Below are 25,908 nucleotides of genomic sequence, written 5' to 3'. Positions count from 1 at the left end.
AAAAGGCATCTCTGATGTGATCTCTAATGGTAGGAATTTTTTTAATGAAACTGATAAGTATTAAAAACAAAAAAACAAAGAGCTAATAAAGATGTTCAGTAAAAGATATGATCAATATAACGTTGAGCAAGAAATATGCCCGTTACATACACACCTTGTCAAACCTTGGATTCAATTTAATCTATGGATTAAATAAAAAAGTTTGGTTAAAATCTTAGATTTAAAACGTCATAATTTCAACATTAAAAATATAACTAAAAAGGGTTGGTATGTCGTAAAACAAGTTAACAAACGAATAAGAAAAGTAGAAAGCGGATCTTAGGTTTATTTTTGACAGCTTCGTAACTCGCACTTTTCATGATATTTTCCTTTAGTCCTCACATTCACCCAGTGATGTTTCTGACAAAAAGAGAAAAATTGGTATTTTCTTGGCCAGAATCTATCTATCTCACATTTATCGTTGGATGGTTTCTGATTTTAAGTAGCATGTTTTTAGCTTCTTACATCAAGTAGCTCCACACCTTGTCTGGAGTGATTTCCATAAAAAAACGATCTACCAGTTATACTGAATTATTATGATAGAATTCTATAGTCACGAATCAGATTTAGGTTTGTTTTTGTTAAAGAACTGACATATGTTTTATTTTGTTTGACTTACTTTTCAGGAGGAATTGGACTGGATGGTGTTGATGGTATTTTGGCGATTGCATTGGCATCTGTTTTTGCTTGACCGTCTTCATTCCCTTCACTCTCGATCATTGCGCGACAGTCTTCTTCCTAATAACAAAAAAGAAAGCAAAAAGGTAGACGAAAAAAGGGGAGATAATTATATAGTTAAAGATAAAATGGGAGATAATTAGCAATTATGATAATTCTATTAGAACACAAAATCGGTTTAATGATAGTCATTTTAGGGAGTTAGAAACAAAGTCAAGTGTTGTTTTTTATGTAAGTGTTTCTGTGGAACGAACTGGATTTGAACTTGGCCCACCCAAGTTTTCAGTCCTAGTTGTTTACAACTTGTCCACCTTCACCCCCTGATAGTGATGTTCATATCAATTTTGTCTGAACTCTTGCTGTCCTTGTCAGTGCAGATTCTGAATTGACACTGCATATCGATGAGATACGATGGGCTAGATCCTTGATTTGTGGCTAGAAGCAAAATCTAATATCTGTTTTAATACTGCACTTAATCCGGGTTTTTTTTCTTTGTTAGTCGAGGAGAAATCCTTTTAGACTGAGCTAATTCTTTTTTGTTCCAATCGAAAGTGCCTATTATAAGGGAGCTGGATTTTCCCTACATTAAGACTGACCTTGTGTCTAACTCTTCTTTATTGGAGGAGACAAATAAATAGAGACATATGATAAGCATAAGTAAATTTATGGTTAACATTATACTTTTTTTCTTCAAAATGGTAACCTTTTGGACACAACTTTTAATATACGATAAATTTTCAATTTTTCGAAAATTTCAGTTCAGTTATACTATAACGTACATATTTTTTTAACGGTGTCGTTACATTTTAACAGAACAAACGCATTGTAAACTTTGTCGCAAGGAAATAGAAGAAAGGAAAACAAAAACTAGACACACTTTCTTTTTAACAAGAGCTTTTATATTTTTCTAAATATTTGAACAGCTTATTTCTCCTCCATCTGCATGTGACTTTTTGTCTCTGCTGTGACGTCACGCACGTCTCTCAAACACATGCTTTCCGAACACCAGCCATATCTCCGACATGTGCTTCTCTTGTCACATCTCGAACTACTCTTCTCCGAACACCACTTCTCCATCCAAGTGCGTCCTTTTGTCTCTGCAGTGACGTTACATTGTGCTACCAGCGTCAATGGCTCTGTTACAATTTCTCAATGATCGATGGGCATTCGATTTATCTATGTGTTCATTTAAGGACACCTCCTACTTTTCAAATCGTGATGAATTAAATCAGTGAAAAAGCAGAATTTTCTACTCGCCAATACACCATGTTACTATGTTATAGGATATTTACGTGTGCTATTGCTTGGTTCTGCCGGATTCTAGTCTGCTCTGGTGAAGTACTCAGCTTAGTCTTGCGTCTTGCAGCAGCATCACTAGGAGAATGTATACTATTACTTTCTCTCTCTTTTTTTTTCATTTTTCTTTCTCTTTGCTTTTACTGCGGATGAGGCATTCTGTCGGATGCCAAACATTAATTTTCTATTTCAGAAACTCCAACCGAGAGATCCTTTTAAGATGCTAACTGTCCTTTTCAGTGTAATTTTTTGCATCTCTCTTACACTTCGTTTACTGAATAATATTTGCAAGGTAATTTTTATCTTCTTTTTCATGAACCCAGTAGCTCCTATGTTTACTGGAATGATATTGTGCTCCTTTTGATTAAAATGATGTAGTTGAAGAATATATATGGTTATGGTTATGAGGATATCTCTATCTCCAAATCTCTAAAAAAGAGGCCTAATAATATTCTGGTGACAATTGGAGAAAATCTTTCGATTGTATTATCATAACCTCACCATCACCCTAGCAAACAATGGTGTGGGCTACTCAACTAAAAACAATAACAACACGCAGCACATAGCTATTCGCCAACTAAATGTTGACACCTCAACTCCCCTAGATGATATGCGTAAAATTCGCTTCTCATGCCAGTGCCTTTTTGCACGCTTTGCCCTGCGGGGCCTGGGCACCAAAGTTCAAGCAAAGACCATATGTGCGGGAAACCCTACACATAAGACCATTGCTCTTGTAGCAATCAGTTATTGGTCAATGTAGGGGCAACCCTTCATACCAATTGTCACTATCCAGCTCCCCTACTCCCCAAGGAGTTGGTCCCCATTTCCCTTCCACTCCTCACTTTAAAAAACGGCCTTGTGCCTAATTTGCTCAATGGGGAAGCAAATAAATCCAGTCAGCACCTTTTTGCACCCTTCCGGCTAATTTATAACAAAACGGAAACATTTAATCAGCTACTAAGACCGACCCAACCAAACCTTTTCTTTGGCGGATGTAGATGAAGACGCCCCATGTGACAGAGGCTATCGACTTTCTAGCCAATCAAAAATGCGAAAAAAAGCATATTTTCTGAGTTGAATTTGGACCCGATATTCAGATCAAAATCGCTATAAAAAAGTGATGATTTCTCCATCTCGTCAGGGGGCATCTTGGAATCAGCAGGCACACCAGCTCCCCACTCGCTCGCACGACCACTACCAATACTAGCCCTGATGAAAGACCCGATTTTAATGAACACGTCCCTTTTCTGCGGGATAAGTTTTTATTTATTTTCTATTTCGGGAAAATAAATTCTATATAAATTTAATATCTGCCTTGATCATCTTTGCTTTGTTTGTGTTCAACTCATTTTTATTCTTCCTCTGTTTACGAGGGTAATGTACTTACTAGCTCTGCAAAAATATTTCCCAAAGACTCAAGTTCATGTGTAACAGAGCACGGACGCACATATGAAAATGACCGATCCATGTGCAAGATGACGTCATACCCAGGACGAAGGAAAAAGATTATAAAAAAAAGAACGTGTGCGCAGACCAGGGATCACATTAGAGGGACGTGGGTGACATCACAGCCGAAACGAGAAGTCATGCATGACTATAGAAGGAGGAGTAAAGGTCCTTTGTTCAAACCTGAAACAACGAGTTGAATTTTTTCCTCTTCCTTTCTTATGTTCCTTGCGATGGAGTCTACAACGTGATGTATTCCTCCATGTTAATGATTACGCTACATATGTCCTGACACTGAGAATATTATTAGAGAGGAAAATAGTTTGAATATAATTGGTTGGCTCTCAAATTTGGATTCCGAGAACCACCGCTCTGTTGCACCCCTCCCCATAACGCACATGCTCTTATGCACGCTATTACCTAAAATGAATATGTGAACGAACAACAAACAGAAAGGAAGTACAAATGTATAATATAAGACTAGCAAGGGAGGCGACTTTTCCTGGACATAAAATACGCTTAAATATGACATTTTAATTTGTCCAGATTTTCTATATATTTGTGATATCAAAAGTAAAAAAAAATATATTTAGGTTGCATCAGCTAGAATCGAAACCGAAACTGTAGCATTCAAAGCTGGTGACGTTACCACTGTACCAAGCTGACACGCATATGAAGTGATCAAAAATTAAAAATCGAAATAAACTACGATGAATGTACAAAATGTTTAACGATTTTTTCAATTTTTACCAATTTTGACCCCTTAAAAATTTTTAACCAGCTAATAACACATAAAAGAACGGCCCATAAAAAATCCGATCATTTGAGGCCCCTAGCACCGCTTTGCGACTTTTAGTTTTGGTGGAAACAGAGTTGAATATGTAGACAGACAGACCGACCGACAGACCGACTGATCGACTGACAGACATATAGCCGTTTATATATAAGATGATTGTAACACTCCGTTATGAGTAGATTTATATTTCATTTTACTTTAATTGAAGTTCTTAGAAATCAAGGGAACCCTTCTTGTGCTAAAACTTGATTGCTATATGAGATAGCATGAGTATGAGATAGTATGAGATAGTATGAGAACTGCACGCCTGTGGAACTGTCTTCCGTTTTCCTGCTTTCCGGCTGACTACAATATGGTAGTCTTCAAGTCTAACGTAAATAAGTTCTTGATGAGCCGTTCCATATAAGTTAACAAATTTACTGAAGTTCCATTACTAATGATTACTATATTGTCCAATTTCTACTGTACACTCTTTAACCCTTATCCTTGAGTGGCCTCTTGGCCTTAATAATGTGGTGATGCCTATGTAAAAAAAAAAAAAAAAATGAGATACGTAGATATTCGAGCGTTCCATTAAATTTCCTTTACATCTCAAATATTGAGTGAGTAAAGAAGCAAAGAACATTAATTTCCCTCTCACTAACTGACCATATGTACGTCCATATGGTCAGTTCTCCTTTACAGTTGCAAATGTTGGACAGTAACGAAGGTGGCTGAGAGTTGTTTGGCAGCATATGGGTTTTTAAGGAGAATTCTATGAATCTCATGGACAGAAAGGAAGACAAATGAAAACGTCATGCATAAGGCAAAGTACAGCAGATTACTACTCGATAGTGTCCACGCCAGACAGTTAAAGTTGTTTGGCCATTTAATGCAGTCAGATGGCTTGGAAAAAAGCTTGAGGTTAAGAAAAATCACTAGAACAAAAGGAGAGGAAGACAACGTACACAGTCCACTGACAGTCTCAATAATGTCACTGGAAACATATATAATATAGATCTCATCAGAAAGACCGAGTGTAGAAAAGACTGGAGAGCCATGATCATCGACGTCTGCAATAAAAGACTTGATACGTCAAGAAGAATTGACCATTTAACTGCATTATAGTATACCATTCTTGTTATCACTTGGTCTTACTGGATTCCAGACTAAGAATTCATCTAATCTGGTGGAATATTCAGCCTAGTGCTATTACTATAGGAAACATAGTTGGAGAAGATGGACCATTTGTGAGAAATTCTAGTTACAATGCCATCTCATGTTTTAAGCCGCCTACGCACAATTCTAGTAGGCAGCCTGTGATTGGTTAATTTGTATGGGCCGAGATAATTATTTGGCGCCTTTTTTGAAAACATCCATTTTGTTTTCAGCCTACGAAAACACCCGGCAAGTGAGAGACTCACCGAAAGTCGGCTCCGAGAAGAATACCTTATCGAGAATGGAGCCGCAACAATTTCTTCATGTTTAAATCACCTAAATGTTTGGGTGAAAAAGGATTTGAAATCTCTACAAGCAGAGACACCTTTATATTGTGCAGATTAATTAGAGGATGGCATCATTTGAACATTTTCAATACGTTTATATCACCTAAATGTTTGAACTTTTCTCAATTCAATTAGGGTCCCAAGGGATTCGATTTATGCCTAATTAAAGGCACCAGAACTTTGGCCGAGAACACCATGAATTATCATGGACGTTTTTGAAGGAAAACCACGCTACCACTCCAACAAAAGGGGTTGACTACTGGCTCCCAAATTGGGAGGCAAAACTGACCCACTGTTTTGCAAGGACTGTACCCGGACTAATAACCTTTCTTTGCTGTTATAACTGAATACAATTTGAGTCTAAAGGTATGGTTTTGTAATTGTGGAATTATTTTTGCCTCTGCCAAGAAGTATTGAGTTTGTGAGATTAATTTCTCACCTGGTGGAATATTCAGCCTAGTGCTATTACTATAGGAAACATACTTGGAGAAGGTGTACCATTCCTCATATAAACCAATGTGGTATAGTCATACTGGGGAGGTATTATTTGGGTTGCAAATACTTATTTTAAATATTTAGCAACGTTTACTTATAGGAGTATGTATACTTATGTCAGGTTCTCCTGACAAACCCTATACAAAAAGACCTTAGACACACGAAGATAGTGTCTTGTATGCATTCAAGTTCTCTATTTTTATAATATTGAAACATATTTGCATGGTGAAAGCTGATGGAAAATTTTGATAAGGATTGAATGAAATTGACTCACCTGGGTGCTTGGTGTTGTGCTTGGTGGATGAAAGAGTAGCATGCACCCGATGAACTGCATGACCATGTATGTCCCTCCCATTATCAGGAACAATGTAGGCACACGCTGGAGGATGTCTTCTTGATCAAAGTATTTGTTACTGTAAAAAGAAAACAGAATAGAATATTATTTACTTACAGATATGTACATATGTCATGTTGGGATGGCTGGTGAGGATAAGCTTCTATCAATTGTTTAAATATACCAAATGATAAGCAGAATAAAGAGCCCGCAAAAACTAAATGTATGTTCAAATATTCCTGAGTTTCCTTTTTGATAATTATCCAATGTTCTAATCATCCATAATTTGCAATTAACTCACCAAGTGACCTATCACTTACTAAGGTTCTGTCTAACACTTTCATCCTCTCTAACTGCATATTTTACTTCTATTTTTATTTTAAGCAATACCTATCACGTCCCAATTCTGCCACTCTTTCTTTCTAACGACAGTAAAAGGCAAGGTAATAAAATTAATTCGTATTGTTTCGATTATTAGGACTAATGTTCTTATCTTGTGCGTCTTTTAAAATGTTTCTCTGATTTTCTTCAAGTGTGTGGTTAAAAGTAAAGAACCTTACCTCATGCATCGTGCTGCTCGTGTTAGGAAAGAAAAAAAAGAGAAAATAAAAATGGCCGCCCCCTGGTATTTATGGACTGAAAATCACGTGATGTGACGAGAGGGGGGAGGGGGTATGCAAATGAGATGTGGTTGGGTCTCTATAAAAGAGCCGTCTTCTTTATTTTGGGAGTCAGTGTGGAAAGTGCAGAGAGAAGAGAACAGTTGGATTTGAGTTTGAGCCTTTTGATCTGAGGTTGAGTTCAAATTGTACCTACAAAGTTTGTTTACCTTGAATGACTGTATACTAAGGTGAAACATTCGTTTTATAAACCGAAGATAGGAATCTTCAATGAGATTTATCCCAACCCATCTAGGGGAAAGAGGTTCTGATGAAAAGCTGCAAATAAAATAAATAATAAATAATGGACACCTGAAAATGTTATAAATTGATAAAATCATTTTTATTTACTTTTTTGTTGTTAAAGTCCGCGTTTTCGGCAAATAACATGGCTGTATCAAAGAGTCAAAGAGAGGAGAGTCCGAAGTAGTTTTCTTTTCTTTTTCTTCATAATGTTATTATTAAGAGGTCAAGCTTCACGAAAAGAAAAAAAAAGTCTTGTATCGGCACTTTTTGAAATCCTTGTGTGTAATCGCTCGGTTTAAGCGCAAAGTTTAAGAAATGGAAAGTCACACAGTTTAGAAGACATTGTTTTTATAAATTTAAATGAGAATATTTTAAATTTGAATTTATAAACTTAAATGAAAACATTTGAAAATATGAAAAGGTTAAAAAATTATCAAATCATTTTTATTTACTTTTTATTTTTATTTTTATTTCCGAATTTTCAAAAAAAACATGGCTGTATCAAGGAGAGGATTTTCCAATGTAGTTTTCTTTTCTTTTTTTCATAATGTTATTATAAAGAGGTCGCGCCTCCTGAAGAGGAAAACACGTCTTGTATCCGTGATTTTTGAAATCCGTATGTGTAATAGCTCGATATAAACGCGAAATTTAAGAAATTTGTTGTTATTAATAATGTTTTAATCCTTTTTAAAATAGTTTTAAAAAATTTTGTAATAAATGTATTCATGAATTGAAAATGGGGCTGTAAATTTACTTTTTGTAAGGAATCAAGTCGGTTGGAAATTTACAAACATACTTTTCGCGCTTTTTTTCGGCAGAGTTATCAATAACTCTATCAAAATTCACTCTATCGATAAGTTCTCTCTCTATGGAAGGATTGCCTTGTCTGGCTCATTTTTGATCGAAGGTAGATTTTTATGAATTTCAGTTTCGAGAAAGAGCGCCCACAGATGGCAACGCTAATAGTTCGGGTAAGGAATATGTGCAGCAAGATTACAATATTAGGGACGCAATCCCCAAGGTAGTATCTCTGTATAAAGTTTAAAAAGTTCAAGAGGTCCATTGATTTTTTCTTTTCCTGAAGCTTTCACAAAGCACGGTAATCTGTTTCTTTCGCTAAAGAATTAATCCTTTTCTATATTTTCGTCAGCTTCACCAAGCTGACAATCATAATTATCATCAAGCAGATTTGACGGTGTAAGAAAAGCATATTTACTTGCAAGATTGTGAACTTGTTGAAATCTGCAAGATATTTCTTCAGTCAACCTGTCTATGAATTTCCCGTCTCAACTCAGTATCAAACACCAGTGTTGCATCAGTCAATTGTCCACCACCCATTCGTTTCTTTTTTGCGAATATGATGCTCCATGCGTATCCCCATTTCAGAGCAGAGTTTTTTGTGTTTTTTGACTCGTCTATTGCAGTGTCCACCATCTTTTCTCTATTCTGAAGAAGGCAATCTTTCAACGCCGTCAGCCTGACAGAACTTTGTTGCAGATCCAGCCTCTTTTCTTGATGATACTTTTGAGCATCATTGATTTCTGGGAGAATAGTTTTCCAAAGACTCAGAAATAAAAGAAATGGAAACGACAATACCGAGTTGAGAATTAAAGATGCATCTGATCTTGTGGTGACATTTTCTCCTTCTTCTGTGAGCTGTTCCAGGGCAATGACTACTTCCAACCATTTTTACCACAACATTTACAGCATCTGCTCGACTACTCCATCTAGTTTCCACAGTCCGCTTGATACTTAGACCGGTCAAGTGAAGCAAGGTGTCCCAGCGATGTGTAGATACAGAAAAAAAAAACGAGAATAACCGGTCCAATATGCCAAAAAATGTAACATAGTGAACCGCTACAGAAGCGGCATGTATACAAGCCAGATTTAATGAATGGTTAGTGCATGGCACAAATAGAGCTTTTGGATCGATTTCAGAGATTCGTTTCTGCACACTATCGGCGACGTGCGATAATAGCAGCATTGTCAAATGCCTGGCCAATACAGTCACCAATCGGAATCCCATCGTTCTTCAGTTCTCTCAAAATCAGTTTAGAAATGTCCTCCGTGCTTTTTACCTTTTGTCTCGATGGAGCGGAGAAACGACTCCTCCACTGTCATTTTATTTTTGTCAATTTTTACGTAGCAGAACACCTAACTCATCTGGTCGTTGTGAGATACATCAGGAGTGCTATCAAAAATTATGCAAAACTATTTTCTTTGCTTGATCTGATCGATGATTTTCTTTCTCATCTGCTTTACCAAAATGCTCACAAATTCATTTGGAATTTCTGGTGACAGATGAGAAGTAGCGATTTTCTTTCCCGGGTTAACTTTCACCAAATGTTCATGGAACACAGGGTCATACTTGACCAATAAATTTTACAATTCTAAAAACTCTCCTTTGTTTTCTTGATCTCTTTCATTATTATCGATGTCTCCCCGGTTATCCCATAGTGCCAGATTCTGCTTGGCGAGAAACCTGATGATGTCCAGCAAGCTAGCTATAATTTCCCGCCACTTCTTAGCTTCCTTCTCAATAAGATGTTGCTCTACTTCGTCAACTACCTTTCCTTCAGAATGTCGAATCTCTAGATCCTTCCAGTTGAGAAACGCTAGAGCATGAGATGTGCTAGCTTCATGTTCATATACTTTTCGGTTTAATTTCCAACAATTCGTAAAACCCACATTAGCAGAAAATCTCGACAGTCCAGTTGAAAACAGTCTGCAGCAGAAGCAAAATAAGGCTTCTCTGGAAGGAGAATACACTATCCATGTTCGCAAAATTTTCTCACCGTTGCACAATTCCCAATAGAACCATTGTTTAGTAAGCTTCCTAAAGTCGCCTTTTGTTTTTGTTCCTGGTCGAACTACGTTCTTGAAGTCATGATGAAGGTGCTGCACAGCGGCAGATTCCTGCCGAACAAGCATAGCGCAAATTTTATGATTAATTTCAACTGGCCATAAACCAAAATCTGTTTATGTATGTTTGTGTATGTTTTCGCGTCAACTAGTGATTGCCTTTCCAATTCTTCAACTTCAGGCGTATCATCATTATTGACAGTTTTTGATGTATCAACACTGTCAATGTCGACTTCCGAAGTAACAGTATCAACGATAGTAATATCAACTTTATCTTCGGTTTCAGCATGATTTTTTACTTTCATTTTGGCCATTTCGACCATAGAAGTCTTTTCCATGAATTTCATCAGCCTTTATTCTTTTTGCTTTCCCTTCTTTTGTTTTTCACTTTTTACGGAATCCTGCACCATTCTTCTTCAATCTCTTCATTACGGTACCTTCTTTGAAAATTCACGCAAATATTCGGAAAAAATTTTTTTAATTCTATTTTTAAAAATAGTACGTCATTTCTCTGCATAAGCACCTTCTTGCGTTGTTCCGTACTAGTACCACAAAAGGTGAGATATCTCCCCCCCCCATGAAATCAATTTTCTGAGATACCTAATCCTAAAATTATATATATATATATATATATATATATATCATATATATATATATTATATATATATATATATATATATATATATATATATATACACTTGTGCCCGATATTATTCATACCCCTCGGATCTTTGAGATTTCTATAAGAATATTGCTCAAACCAGAAGGTAGACAATATTAAAGGGATTTCAAACAATAAATCAAGCATAAGCATTTAATTTAAACTCAACAAATAAATAAATTATGCAAGTTTGAAACATTATACAAAGAAAAACAATAATGGCACTAGTTCAAAATTATTCATACCTCTCTTATTATAGTCAATAGCATGCCCTTTATTCTTAATAACTGCCTGTAACCGTTTTGGATATTTATCAACAAGGTTTTTACAAGCATCAACACTGATTTTTGACCATTCTTCAATGCAGTAGTTCTCCAAATCCCTCAAATTTCTAGGTTTCCGCTTTTTAACCTCAGTTTTCAATATGTGCCAGAGGTTTTCGATAGGGTTCAGGTCGGGACTCTGGCTAGGCCATTCCAAAACATTAATTTGATTATCCTCAAACCATTTCTTGACTATTTTGGCAGTATGTTTTGGATTATTATCCTGTTGAAGGACCCAGTTTGGTCCTAAATGGAGCTTCTCCGCATCCTGTCTAATGTTTTTCTGGAGTATCTCCAAATATTGCTCCTTCTTCATGGTTCCATCTATCTTGACCAAACTACCTGGACCACTAGCCGAAAAGGAGCCCCAAAACATTAGGCTACCACCACCATGTTTCACCGTGGGTATGGTGTTCTTTGGGTTGTAAGCTTCTCCTTTCTTCCTCCAAACGTAAGAAGCATCCATATGGCCAAACAATTCAATTTTTGTTGCGTCAGTCCACAAAATACTTGAGAAAACGGACTCTGAAGAATTCACATGGGTCCTAGCAAACTTTAGACGTGCTGCAAGGTGTTTTCCGGTGTGCAATGGAGTCCTTTTTGGTCTTCTTCCTTTCAGACCATTTTCATGCAGAGTCCTTTGCAATGTTTGCCTTGATATTTTTATGCCAGAAGACTCCAGATTTTCTAAAATGTCCTTAGTAGTGGTAGTTGGATTTGCATTAACACTTCTTACAATATTCCGGGTGGCTCTAGCAGACAGTTTCCTTTTCCTTCCTCTACCAATCAAGTTGTTTGTTGTGTGGTGGCTCTGGAATTTTTTGATGATGCTCTGTACTGTTGCTGTAGGGACCTCAAATTTCTTGGAAATTGACTTGTAACCTTAACCATCCTTATGTGAATTCACAATTTTAGTCCTAAGATCATTACTAAGCTCTTTTTTCTTCCCCATTCTAATAATTTTTATTCTTTTATTGGTTTTCAGTTGATATCATTTTAATTTCTGAAAAAATGCAAAAAACGCAATGAAATTAATCAAAGGTTGTATAAAAGCATTCAAAATAAGAATCAAACAGGAAACAAACAGTCAGAAACTCGATTAATACTGAAAAAATAAGGGGGTATGATTATTTTTGAACATTGCAGATTTTATAAATAGCTGTATATTTCTTTTATTACAAGTATCCCGAGATTTTAAAATGACGAAAATGATCAGAAGAGGTTTATTAAGAATATGTATCAATATGGACGTAAACAATAAATTCTTACAAAGTTACACCTAATAAACTCAATTTTCAAGGGGGGGGTATGAATAATATCGGGCACAAGTGTATATATATATATATATATATATATATATATATATATAGAGAGAGAGAGAGAGAGAGAGAGAGAGAGCCGTCACTACACCCGACCCCTAAAACAAGAAACTTACGGAAAAAGAGTCTTTCATTTTCTTTCTATTTTAAATGTTATATATGTTTTTGACCAATTTTCCATTCTGTTGAGTATTTTATTTTCTATTTTTGAGCGGTTCAGTTTTCAAACATGTGCGCGAAAACGAATATAAAAACGAAGCTTCTCGTTCCTACCTCACGAAGACGAAGAGGAGGGCATGTTTCGCCTTTTGAATTCTTGCGACTCTTAAAAAGTTAATATTTAAGATGAAATAAAGAGCGTTTAAAACTACTTTTAAACCCCAATAAATGATTCAGGTAGGTTTCAAAATAACTTTTATAGCCAATGGGAACATTTATTTGTTGTATATTTGATTTTTTTTACCACTTTTTCGAATCTCTCTGTATTGTAAAGCAAACCCCAAAAACATAATTAAAATAATAATTAAATACTTTTCAAAGTATTTCATTATTTAGGAAAATCTTATAGAAAGATACAAGGAATAGGCAATCTTGACTAAAGTCGTACGCAAGATGACGGCCGCGGATGGATGTAAAATATGGAACGAAACGCAAATTTTAGCGAAACGAAATTAGCGAGTCGACTGTAAAATGTATAGTCTAGCAAGAAAAAATTAACATAAAAAACTATGTGTGTTTTAATTTTTAAACACTTGTTTTAACTTGTTATGATTATGTTAGTAATGATACGAATTAACCAGGAAATGTTTTTGTTTCAACTAGACTGTAGTTTCACATAATATGTTAATAAACAAAACATACCGTAAAATTTTAATGTCATGGTCTTTTATCTACGTAATTACCAAACCAAAACAATGAAATGAAAAATAAAACAAAAACAATGAAATGAAATAACTAAAAAGTAATGTAATCTTCCAGAATATCAAACAAAGCAATTTGAATGTCTTTTTTTTAGTTAAGAATAAAACTAGTGTAAGAAATTGTAAATAAATAAATTAAAACACAAAAAAAACTTATCTAGTAAGGTAAAAAAAAAAGTAAGTTAGCTTGCCTTTGGTAACATTTGTTTTTGTTTGCTTCTTGCTTCAGCCGTTTTGGGTAAAAACAACAAAAATGTTTTAGTTTTTTTCATTTCATTGTTTTGTTTTGGTTCTTATCCAGAGAAAGAACGATGAAATTCAATTTTTACGGCATCTTTTGTTTACTGAAATGTTATGTACAACTTACAGTCTAGTTGGAACAAAAAAAACTATCTTCGTTAATTCATTTCATTTTTAGCATATTCATAACAAATACAAAGTAATTAAAACTTAAGACAATATTATTATTAGTTGTTATCAACTGTCGGGTTGTTGGTTTGTTTTTTGTGCTAGGCTGTACTCACTAATCTCGGTTCGCTACAATTTGCGTTCGTTGCAGTTTTTGAATGCCGGAAGATTCTTCCACGTAAGATTCGTCGACAAACGAATCGTCTATTTTTGCTAAGTAGGAAAATTGGCATTTTATTGAATAAATATCGATTGAAAATACATTTTATGACCGTTCTCGAAGGATATATTGTTGTAGAAAGAGATTAACCTTCCCCATATTATTATTTTTTTTTCTTACTTATTTACTGTTGTTTTAAAACAGATGTTTTAAGCTGTTTGCTTTCTACCAAGCTGGATAATTTTTTAGTGTTTTTACTGGGTAAACTGAGGAGACGCCTTTCCAATTTTGATCAGAGCTTCTCGAGTCGGTATGGATGTTATAAAGTACGGGTTGGCTGTAGAGTGTTATTTAAACTTTTACAAACATTGTAAAGAATTAAAGAATATATTTTATTATTTTTTAATAATCTATTTCATTATCAATGTTTTAAAAGTGTTTTGTGTTTGTTTTACAATCCAAGGAGATTCGAAAAGGTGCCAAAAATCAAACAAAGAAAAGCAAATATACAATAAATAAATGTTATCAAAGGCAAGATAAGTTACTCTTCTACCTAGCCGGATAAGTTTTTAGTAGTGTTACTTAATGTAAAATGTTTATTGAGCTGGAAAAACACGTAGTCTCAAGCGCTACAAGAACAAAAAAAAAATAGCCGCGTAAAAAATACATGGAATACGCAATGTTTTGTTGTTCTTGTGTACCGCTCGGGACTAGGTGTTTTTCCACAAGATTTTCAAGGTGTCAATATGCAATCGCATAAAACAAAATGAAAGTGGAATAAAACAAAAGGAAAATATCATTTTTAGCCAAGAGTGTTAGTCTAAAATTCTCACACTATTAGTAAAAAGTATTTCTATTATAATTATCTATATCTTGTTTTTTGTTTCTTTTTTATTTTGCATTAAAACAAATCAATCTACTACACATCTATGACATTGTCAGTAGTAATAACAGGGAAAATATTGGTGATTAGGGTAAACACATGAACACTGTTTGGTAGAAAGAACGTATAGAATAGTTAAGAATACATTCACATCCGTTCTTAAGTTAAGAATTGGTTTCTATATATAGTAACTATGTTATTTAGATACTCATGTTTAAAATGGAGAGGGGACTTTGTTAACTATACTGTTCCTATACCGTTTTATTTTCCATAAAAATCGTTAATTACTTTCAATTGTTTATGAAATATTCAAATAGCATTTTGCGAACTAATGACAAATGCGAATCGGCTTTGTTTTAAAAGAGAAATGCATCTTTACTTGCTTTATTATTTTTAATCAATTAAAAGGAAAACATTCGAGAAAAATATTTAGAATCTCTCCCCAGTATATTAAATATATGTCCCTCCTCCCATACACTAAGTGCATTTTTGTTTGAGAAAATATATGCAGAAATGAGAAGGTTTTAGAGTAATTCGAAAAAAAAATAACAAAAACGAATCACTAATTAATATTTAGAAATTTAAAAAGAATCGGAATCGGAAATCGTATCGGATCGGGAATTTAAGACAGAATCGGTAATTGAATAGGAATCGGAAAAAAATTTGGAATCATTCGATCACTAGTATACACACACACATACACACACACATATATATATATACTCACACACATATATGTATACATACATATATATATATATATATAAATTCGTAAGCCTGTCTGTTGGTTCGTTCACAATTTGATTTATATGTACAAAAGGCTTCTTACTTTACTTTTTCATTTATATATATATATATATATATATATACATATATATATGATTATTGAAAAATATACAATTAAGAGATCGCCTCATTTGTATATTACGTTAAGAAAAATCGATTTTAGTAAATAGCGGTATCTTATTTAATGTTTAAACAGCCTTTATAAATAATATGACAGAGGAATAGTTAAAAAAATAAAAATTTTAGAAGGGGATCACTTTTCTAGATAAATTAAATGTAAAATGAGCACCCACTTTTTGGCCACCAAGCGTTCAACGAGCCATGTCATTTCAAGCATTATTTCAAGTTTAGTTATTGAGGGGTGGGATAAAACATGACAAATACAATTTGTTTTCGTTTTTGGGTTGAGGAGGGTCAGGAATTACATTTGAAACATGAAATAATTATAATTCAGTTAATTTTTATGAGACCATTCTGTACTTTCACCTAACAATTTCATAAACAAAACGAACCCCAGAATATGACAAATTCATTTTTTTTGTAGGGGTACATTAGAAACATAGAATGACGAAAATTTTCATTTAATTGTTTTTGGAATTCATTTTTAGTAGATCTTCATTTTTAGGAGTTTAGCGATGCTGGATCATGTCGTAAAAATTTACTACAGAATCTTTGGCTGCTTTGAATTAAAACTTAAGTTTAAATTCGAAGCACACACTTTTAGAAACAAAAGGCTCCCCACCTCAAAAAAAGCAAATCGAAAAAGCCTCCCCCACCCTCGAAAAAAAGCAAATCGAAAATTTCTTTTAAATAAAAAAAAAAACAACGAAAAAAGTGTCCTTACAAAAAATAAAAAACAAATGAACGCGTTAATATTTATAATTGTTATTTTTCAGATTCATGTTTCCCTTCATTCGTGTTTCAGGTTCGAGCTTCCGACTTAACTAATTTTTTTTTTTTTTTGCGGCCGCACAGCTATTTGCTGCTATTTTTTATAAAACAAAAGTTGTTTGGATTTTTTTTTTTGAGGGGGTGTCTTTCCATTGCACGGGCAACAAAAAGTGCTCAATATCCAGAGAATAGTTTCTTCTCTTTGTATCCCTTATGTATCACATACTTCTTTTTGTAGGGCGATTACATTTAAATATTTTTATCCGTTCTTTTATTTTTGAAATTATTGTGGAGGTATCGATGTTGCCCATGTACCTACGCTATATATATATATATATATATATATATATATATACATCTAGGAGACAAAAGGACACCGGACAAAACCCATTAGCAAATTAAAGCAAAAACATATAAAATCTCAAATGAATCAAAAACATTAAAAATCATTTTTTTTATATTTTTATTTTAATTTAATTAAATTTAGGAAAATTAGACACCGGGGAATTAATTTTGGCAAGGTATAAAAATTAAGTATCTACAGAATAAATGTCAATTGAAGATAGAATTTAAGACCATTCTTAAAGACGATATAGTTTTAAATTGGATTCAAGTGCCTCTCACCGAAATATACATATTTGTAAATATTTACTCTTGTTTGAAAGCAAGTAAGTTGATTTTTCTATGTTAGGTACACGTTCTAAGGAGATCTTTCTTGTATTATCTTTTACATATATTATATTAATAAAAAAGTAAAAAATTTAAAATCCTATTACCATAATTAATTCATCATAATAAATTTCGGTTTACTCATAAATATACCAGTGATTATAACATTTTGTTAATAGTTTGAAAAAAAATCAATTACTCTGTGATTGTTCGAAACTTGACAGAAATTCGGAAGTATTAAAACTATCGAATCGAAAGCCACTTAAATAGTATTTGTGGTGTAGCGCTTAGTTCCCATTTAAAAATTATATTTCCTGATATGACGATCATAAAACCTGTTTACAGTCGATTTTTATTCCGTACTTGCCTAATGTTTCTACAATACCAAATTACATAACTTCCTGTTGCTATTTTTCCGTTGTATTATTTAATTATCAGTGAGGTTTAAAAGTATTTTTCTTGACAAAAATGTTTTGCTTATTTTTTCAACATTTTTTGGAACATGTAAATCGACTACATTCTTCGAAAGATTACCTAGACAATTTATGCAACTTTTTAAAAACTTTGTTTTACAAATAAAATAAATTTACACCGTATTTTGATGTTATTATCATTTTAGTGTTAGTGATAATTTAAAAACAATAAATATTTATCATAAGTACCAATAATGAAAAATAAAATTAAAAATTTAAAACAATCGGTTTTGGAATCGTAAATTAGGGACACATTTTTCCGATTAAGATACCTCCAAAAGTTCCGATTTTTCACAAACTTTTCGGGATAAAATTTAAGATATTTTGTTAGCTTTTATATATTTTTTTATTTTCTATTTTTACCCTCTCAAAATGGCGCCCCCTGATAGGAGCCGCTCCTAAAATAGGGGCACATTTTTCTGATCCCGATACCTCCAAAAATTCCGTTGTTTACAAGCTGTTCGGTATAAAATTTAAGATTTTTTGTTAAGATTTATTTATTTTTCTATTTTCTATTTTTACCCTCTCAAAATGGCGCCCCTGACACGTGCCGCTCGTAAAATAGGGACGCATTTATCCGATTTCGATACCTCCAAAAGTTTCGATTTTTTTTTAAACTATTCGGTATAAAATTTAAGATATTTGTTAGCTTTTATTTATTTTTATTTATTTTTTTCTATTTTCTATTTTTACCGTCTCAACATACCGCCCCCTGATATGGGCAGCTTGTAAAAAAGGGACACATTTTTTTTATGCCAATACCTCCAAGTTCCGATTTTTTATAACGTTTTCGGTATAAAATTTCAAATTTTTGTTAGTTTTTATTTATTTTATTTATTTTTTTCTATTTTCAATGTTTACCCTTTCAAACTTCCGCCCCCTGACATGTGCCGCTCGTAAAATAGGGAAACATTTTTCCGATTCCGATACCTCTAAAAGTTCCGACTTTTTACAAACTCTTCGGTATAAAATTCAAGATATTTTGTTAGTGTTGTGGGGGAATCACCCTCCAAATGGACTGTTCTATCCATTATATAAACCATAGACCTTTTGATCCCAGGTGTGGATTAAACACCAGAGCGACCCTCGCCTGCTCGATGACGTTTACTACTTTTTTCAGTTGTAACCTTTTTACGTTGTTGTTCCAGTAATACATTGTTTAAACTCTATTCCGTTGTTCTGTTTTCTTTGTGTCTTATTGCAAGCCTTAACAGTTAGCTTTTATTTATTTTTTCTATTTTCTATTTTTACCCTTTCAAAATGGCACCCCCTGATATGGGCTGCTCGTAAAATAGGGACACATTTTTCTGATGCCGATACCTCCAAAAGTTCCGATTTTTACGATCTTTTCGGTATAAAATTAAAAATGTTTGTTAGTTTTTATTTATTTTTATTTATTTTTTCTATTTTCTATTTTTATACTCTCAAAATGCCGCCCCTGGCATGTACCGCTCATAAAATACCGACACCTTTTTCTAATTCCGATTTTTAAAAACTTTTCGGTATAAAATTTTAGATATTTTGTTAGATTTTATTTATTTTTTTATTTTTTCTATTTTTACCCTCTCAGAATGCCGCCCTTGACGAATGCCGCTCATTAAATAGGGACACATTTTTCTGACTGCGAAATTTTACAATTTTTCGTCATAAAAGTTCAGATTTTTTGTCAGCTTTCAGTTATTGTTATTTTTTACTTTTTACCCTCTCAAAATACCGCCCCCCCCCCGGCACGTGGCGCTCAGGGCAGACCGTCCACCCTTGCTACGCCATTGGGTAACATATATTTCACTCTATAATAAAATAACATACAATCGCCTCTACAATAAAGAATTAACACATACTCCGCTATATAAAAATGTAACACTCTATAATAAAAAAAAAAATTAACACATATTTAACTCTATAATAAAATAGCACATACTCCACTCTATAATAAATATTTAACACATGCTTCACTCCATAATAAGATAATGCATACTTTATTCTATAATAAAAAAATAACACATACTCCATTCTATAATAAAGAAGTAACACATACTCCACTCCATAATAAAATAACACATGCTTCACTCTATTATGAGAAAGTAGCACATACTTCACTTAATAGCACATATTTTATTCTATGAAAAATCATAGATATTCCATTCTATAATAAAGGCTTAACACATACTTCACTCTGTAATAAAATTGCACGTACTTCACTCTATAATAAAAAATTAATTACACTTTCTGTAATAAAGAAGTAACACATACTCCACTCTAAAATAAAGAAGTAACACATACTCCACTCTATAATAAAGAATTAACGCTACTAAGTTTTCTAATAAAGAATTAATACACACTACATTCTATGATAAAGAATTAACACATACTACATTTTATAATAAAGAATTAACATTCTGTAATAAAGAATTAACACATACTACATTCTATAATAAAGAATTAACACATACGCCATTCTATAGTAAAGAATTAACACATACTACATTCTATAATAAAGAATTAACACATACTACATTCTATAATAAAGAATTAACACCTACTACATTCTATAATAAAGAATTAACATACCCTATTCTATAGTAAAGAATTAACATATACTCCACTCTATAGTAAAGAATTAACACGTACTCCACTCTATAGTAAAGAATTAACACATATTCAACTCTATAGTAAAGAATTAACTCATACTCCACTCTATAGTAAAGTAACACATACTTCACTCGGTAATAACATACTGCATTCTATAATTAAAAAAAAATAACACATACTTTTGCGGTATTGTTGGTTCCTGGAAAACGTTGGAAGCCTATCAGGGACAATTATTATTATAATTGCTGGAAGTCTAGATGTTTTTTCTCAATTAAAATATGTATCGGGAATGTTTCTTTTGTATATTCATGTTAAAACAAACTGTTAGGAATTCTAGCTATCAATAATAATAACCAATGTATAACATGACAAACAGCAGGTGATTTGGTTCTTGTGTGCTACGTTGCAGTGATGACGTAATTAGAATAGGAGGAATTTGAGGATACATATAGAGGTTCTCAGTTCGAGTTGGAAAATGAGACAGACTAGTTCTCGTCTGGGAGTTAAGTCGACAGCCATGGAAGCAATCATCTGCAAAGACGGTAATATTTAATCATTCAAAAAATGAGACAGCGTGCAAACCGTTATCAAAGAGTTGCAACCAGGAATAAATGTTGAATGTGGAAAAAAAACGTTGGTTGTCTAAGTCTTTTTGGGGAAAAATGATTTCCATTTCAGGAGCACATCTGGAACAACGTCTGGAATTGATGGTGGCGACCAAAAAGGTATGTCCTTCCTTTGTCTGAGCAACCAGACAAAGATTTTTATTCGCCCCGTGAAGAACTGATTGTAAGATGTTAGTCCTCCTGTTTGTTGAACTCTTGTTGAAGTTATTTATATATATATATTATATATATTAACACACATACACACACACACACACACATGTGCAATGCAGTGAGCATTATATTGATGCATACAAACATACATGAACACTAGACAATAACATATACATATATGGGCTCTAAGATATATAGAGAAATTAGACGATCAAAAACACATATTATATACACATAATGTTATACATGCACATACAATAGACACGTTACATACGTTAAAGACATGTATAAAAATATGAACACATTAAATAGACTTGCTATATACTGTCACACCAATATAACCTCTGTTGTTTTGGTCCTCGTTTATATACACTTGCTATATACCCTCAGATATATAACACATACTTTGGTTGAGGTTCTTGCGTCTGAGTGACCTTCAATGGAGGGGTGGAGTTGGCACTACTGATTAGCAGACGCAAACTGAATACACAGCCAGAGTGTGTATCGCCCATCGCTACTGAATGGTGATATTGGATTTTTATCCACAAGCGTTTGTATTAAATGCTCTTATGTAAGTATTAGTTATTATTGTTAGTATGAATGTTAGCATGTTGATTTTTTATTTATTAAGGTATCATCGTTTATTAATATTATCTGTGTGTTTGGTGGTGGGGTGTTGAGCAAAAAAAAATGTTGTAATAGGTAGGCAGGCTCGAACCCGTGCCGTGAAGGAGGAGAAGAACGTGAAAAAAAAACGTGAAATCTTTGCCTCCATCGCCAAACCGGAAGTGGCGAAGGTTTAAATTAAGGCTAGACAATCGAAAATAGCCTTACTAGATTTGGCATTAAATGACCTGAAAAGCATTGATATGTCGTAGAACAAAACAAGCAACGAAATCACCCAATATGCCATACTAGCCCAGATGCCCGGCGTTGCCCGGCGTTGCCCGGCGTTGCCCGGGTGTTTGGAGGTATGTGTTGAGCAAAGAAAAAGTGGTAGTAGGCAGAGGGGGCTCGAACATGTACCGTGAATGAGGAAAAGAACACAAAAAAAAACAAACGAGACGTGTTTTCTGTTGCGCCCATCGCCAAACCGAAAGTGACATAGATTTAAATTAAGGCTGGACAAACGAAAATAAGAGATGACTTTCGAAAATATCGGCGAAAAAAGCGACCCCTCCCCGTAGAAAAGTGCCCAGTTGAGGGTGAAGGAATTCATGTTTTTAGTCAATTTTTCGATATTCGTCGTTCGAAGGGTCAAAATTAAAAACTATACTGATCTCGTGATAATCCGTCGCCTCTGTCGAAAGTTTTAGATAGACATACATACATACATACATACATTTAAACAGACATGTGAGATTTATATTATGGACATGCCTGGGTGACCGACGTTGTCCGGATTTTTGGAGGTGTGTGTTGAGCAAAAAAAAAGTGGTAGTAGGCAGGCACGCTCGGACCCGTACTGCAGAGAAGGAAAAGAACGTGAAAAGAAATCGTGATGTGTTTGCTGTCGTGCCCATTGCAAATCGGATGTTTAAATTAAGACTTGTCAATCGAGAAGAGGGGATGACTTTTGAAAATATCGGCGAAAAAAAAAGCGACCCCTCCCTGTAGGAAGTGCCTTGTTTAGGGTGAAGGGATTCATGTTTTTAGCCAATTTTTCAATATTTGTCATCTGAAGGCTCGAGCTCCAAAACGATACCAATCTCGTGAAAATCCGTCGCCTCTGTCGAAAGTTTTAGGCAGACATACATACATTCATCTAAACAGATGGATGAGATTTATATCATAGACAAGCCTTGGTGCCCTGCGTTGTCCGTATATTTGGAGGTATGTGTTGAGCAAAAAAAAGTGGTAGTAGGTAGGCAGGCTCGAACCCATCCCGTGAAGAAGGAAAAGAACTTAAAAAAAAACGTGATGTCTTTACTGTTGCGTCCATTGCAAAACCAGAAGTGACAAAGGTTTAAATTAAGCAAACCCTCCTTGTAGAAAAGTGCCAAGTTTAGGGAGAAGGGATAAATGTGTTTAGCCAATTTTTTTGATATTTGTTGCCTGAAGAGTCGAGCTTCAAAACGATACCAATTCCGTGAGAATCCGTCGCTTCTGTCGAAGGTTTTAGATATACAAACATACATACATACATACATACATACATACATACATGCAATATACATACAAAATAAATAAATACATGTGATGATTGCAACGTCTTGTCAGACGAGTGCCACTCCCTGAGACACTCATGAGCCCAAAAATGACTTCCATCGCCACACGACCATTTTAATAGACAAATGCAAGAGGGAATATCTATACACAGATGGTGTTACAGAGTCTTAGCTTTGTTCGATAGCTAAGTCTCTCTCTCTCGGTTCAAAATGTTGAGATCCAGCAAAAAGCAAGAGCAAGATAGCCAGCAACAAGTTAAACTACAGAGCAGCTTAATGCGGGTACTGGTCTCCCGCTTTATGGTTTTATTTTAAATTAGAGATTTGCTTCTCCTAGAAAGGTTGCCTTCACCACGGCTTACGGGAGCCCTCTCAACCCCAACACACACACGCATACATACATACATACATACATACATACATACACCGTGTGTGTTTGTATGTACGTACATACATACATACATACAAACATACATACATTTAAACAGACAGATGAGATTTATATTATAGATGAGTAGTCCATGATCAAATAATAAACAAACAAAAACTACAACTTTATATATAAATAGATATTTTAGGTCACTAATAACATTCTGTATAGACATATGTATCTGGTTCTAGCTGGTCAGGCAAGGCAGAAGTAGATTAATTATGGACCTGATTTATTTAACCTGGATAACAGCCAGATTAATTGATATGAAATGCTATATATATATATATATATATATATATATATATATATATATATATATATATGACGTGTGTGTGTGTGTTTACTGGAACAAGATATTTTACTTAAATGGGGGATATTGTCAAAGGCCCAAGTTTGGCACTATTCAAAGCCAGACAATTAAAGATGAAGGGGGAAAAAATCAGTGTTAGAAATTTTTTTGGCTAAGGCAGAATTTTCTTTCTGTTCAATGAGTTCCCTAGTCATGTTGCACGCAAGTCTCTGTTGGATATCTACAATATTAATAACAAATGCATTCATGTATAGATTGGTCACACAACAACTATTCTATTGTAAACCGTCACAAATCACTTGATTTGGTATGTAGTCAATCAAAGTCATATCACGAAGCAACAATACAAATATATATATATATATATATATATATATATATACACACACATATATATATATATATATATATATATATATACATATATTTGTAGAAATATTTTTCTTATAACATATACCAATGCTTATTTAAGAAGCTCAATGTAATTACAGAGCCATATAGTGAATAAATGACAAAAAACTATATTCCCAAATTCATGATGTTGACCATCTTATAATTTATTCCTTTAATTTAGTTATCCTTTACAATTGATAGATACTGTCAAGATTTGTAAATGTTAACTGAATTAAAGGAATAAATTATAAGATGGTCAACATTATGAAATTTGGAATAGAGTTTTTTGTAATTTATTCACTATATATATATATATATATATATATATATATATATATATATATATATATAAATAAGCCGGGCGTTTCTGAGTTCATAGAGAACTAATTCATACACAAAAGTGCCTTATATATATATATATATATATATATATATATATATATATATATATATATATATATATATATATATATAAGGCACTTTTGTGTATGAATTAGTTCTCTATGAACTCAGAAACGCCCGGCTTATTTTTTTTTAATTTCACACAAATGCACCTTATATGTCTAGCAGTGTTCTTAGATAGGTTTTATATCAGAATTACTCTGATAAGTATAACATTTTGATAATAAAAAAAAAAAAAATAAAGAAGGAACAGTTCGATTTTGACCAAGATTAACACCCTGATACAGCCTAACACAACAAGTGCATTTTAAAATGTATTTATTTATTTGTGGGCTGTTATTTTCATCTCCATAATTGTTGTTGTTTCACGATGTGTCAACCAACTCATCCTTTGGCCTTCTTTAGGTGATTAACCATGATAGGATAGGAATGCTGAGTCTCATAACTAAATCCCCAGTAAGTACTGTCTTCTATAGTTATTGTTGTCTCATCACATTTTGGCCAACTCATCCTTGGGCCTGCTTTGGGTAGGATTGTAGTCGCTATCTTCAAACAATGCTCACCTGGAACCGTAGATGTTCAATGTTTCTATCAACTGCCCCACAGGCCTTGAAGGGCGATCGAGGTTGGATTATTTGGTCTTATAAATCCAAGATTTTCGTTCTTATCTGCCTTGCAATTGTAGGGTCCATAAATGGTGTTATATATAATTTGTGTATTGGAATCCTTTGAGATAAGTAATTTGTGCATTTATTTATTTATTTATTTGTTTATTTATTTATTTGCGGACAGTAACTGCAGATACAGTTACAAGACTCAACATTACTATCCCATCGCAGTTAATCACCTGAAGAAGGTCAGAGGATGAGTTGGCCGAAACGTGGTAAAGCAACAACATGAGGATAACAGTCCGCAAATAAATACTCAACAAAAAAAAAAAATTGAAAACACTTTAATTCATATGTTGAATAAAACCTGTCTAGCTAAACAATATGAACAAAGA

General features: G+C 33.7%; 1 protein-coding gene across 1 annotated transcript in view; it reads right to left on the bottom strand.

Moving 5' to 3' along the window:
- The window catches only part of LOC145287900 (apicoplast pyruvate carrier 1-like), a 467,232-nt gene that overhangs the window by 27,321 nt on the left and 414,003 nt on the right, over window positions 1-25,908 (bottom strand). The window contains exons 5-6 of the mRNA XM_080135841.1: window positions 6,509-6,647; window positions 659-777 (exon numbers count right to left, since the gene is read on the bottom strand). Coding sequence (XP_079991967.1) covers window positions 659-777; window positions 6,509-6,647 — 258 coding nt within the window. The remainder of the gene's footprint in view (window positions 1-658; window positions 778-6,508; window positions 6,648-25,908) is intronic.

This window comes from Euprymna scolopes, chromosome 11 (genome assembly GCF_053919585.1).
Source record: "Euprymna scolopes isolate OS-2025 chromosome 11, ASM5391958v1, whole genome shotgun sequence".
Classification (NCBI taxonomy): Eukaryota; Metazoa; Mollusca; class Cephalopoda; order Sepiida; family Sepiolidae; genus Euprymna; species Euprymna scolopes.
This window is presented reverse-complemented; position numbering and strand designations above follow the sequence as displayed.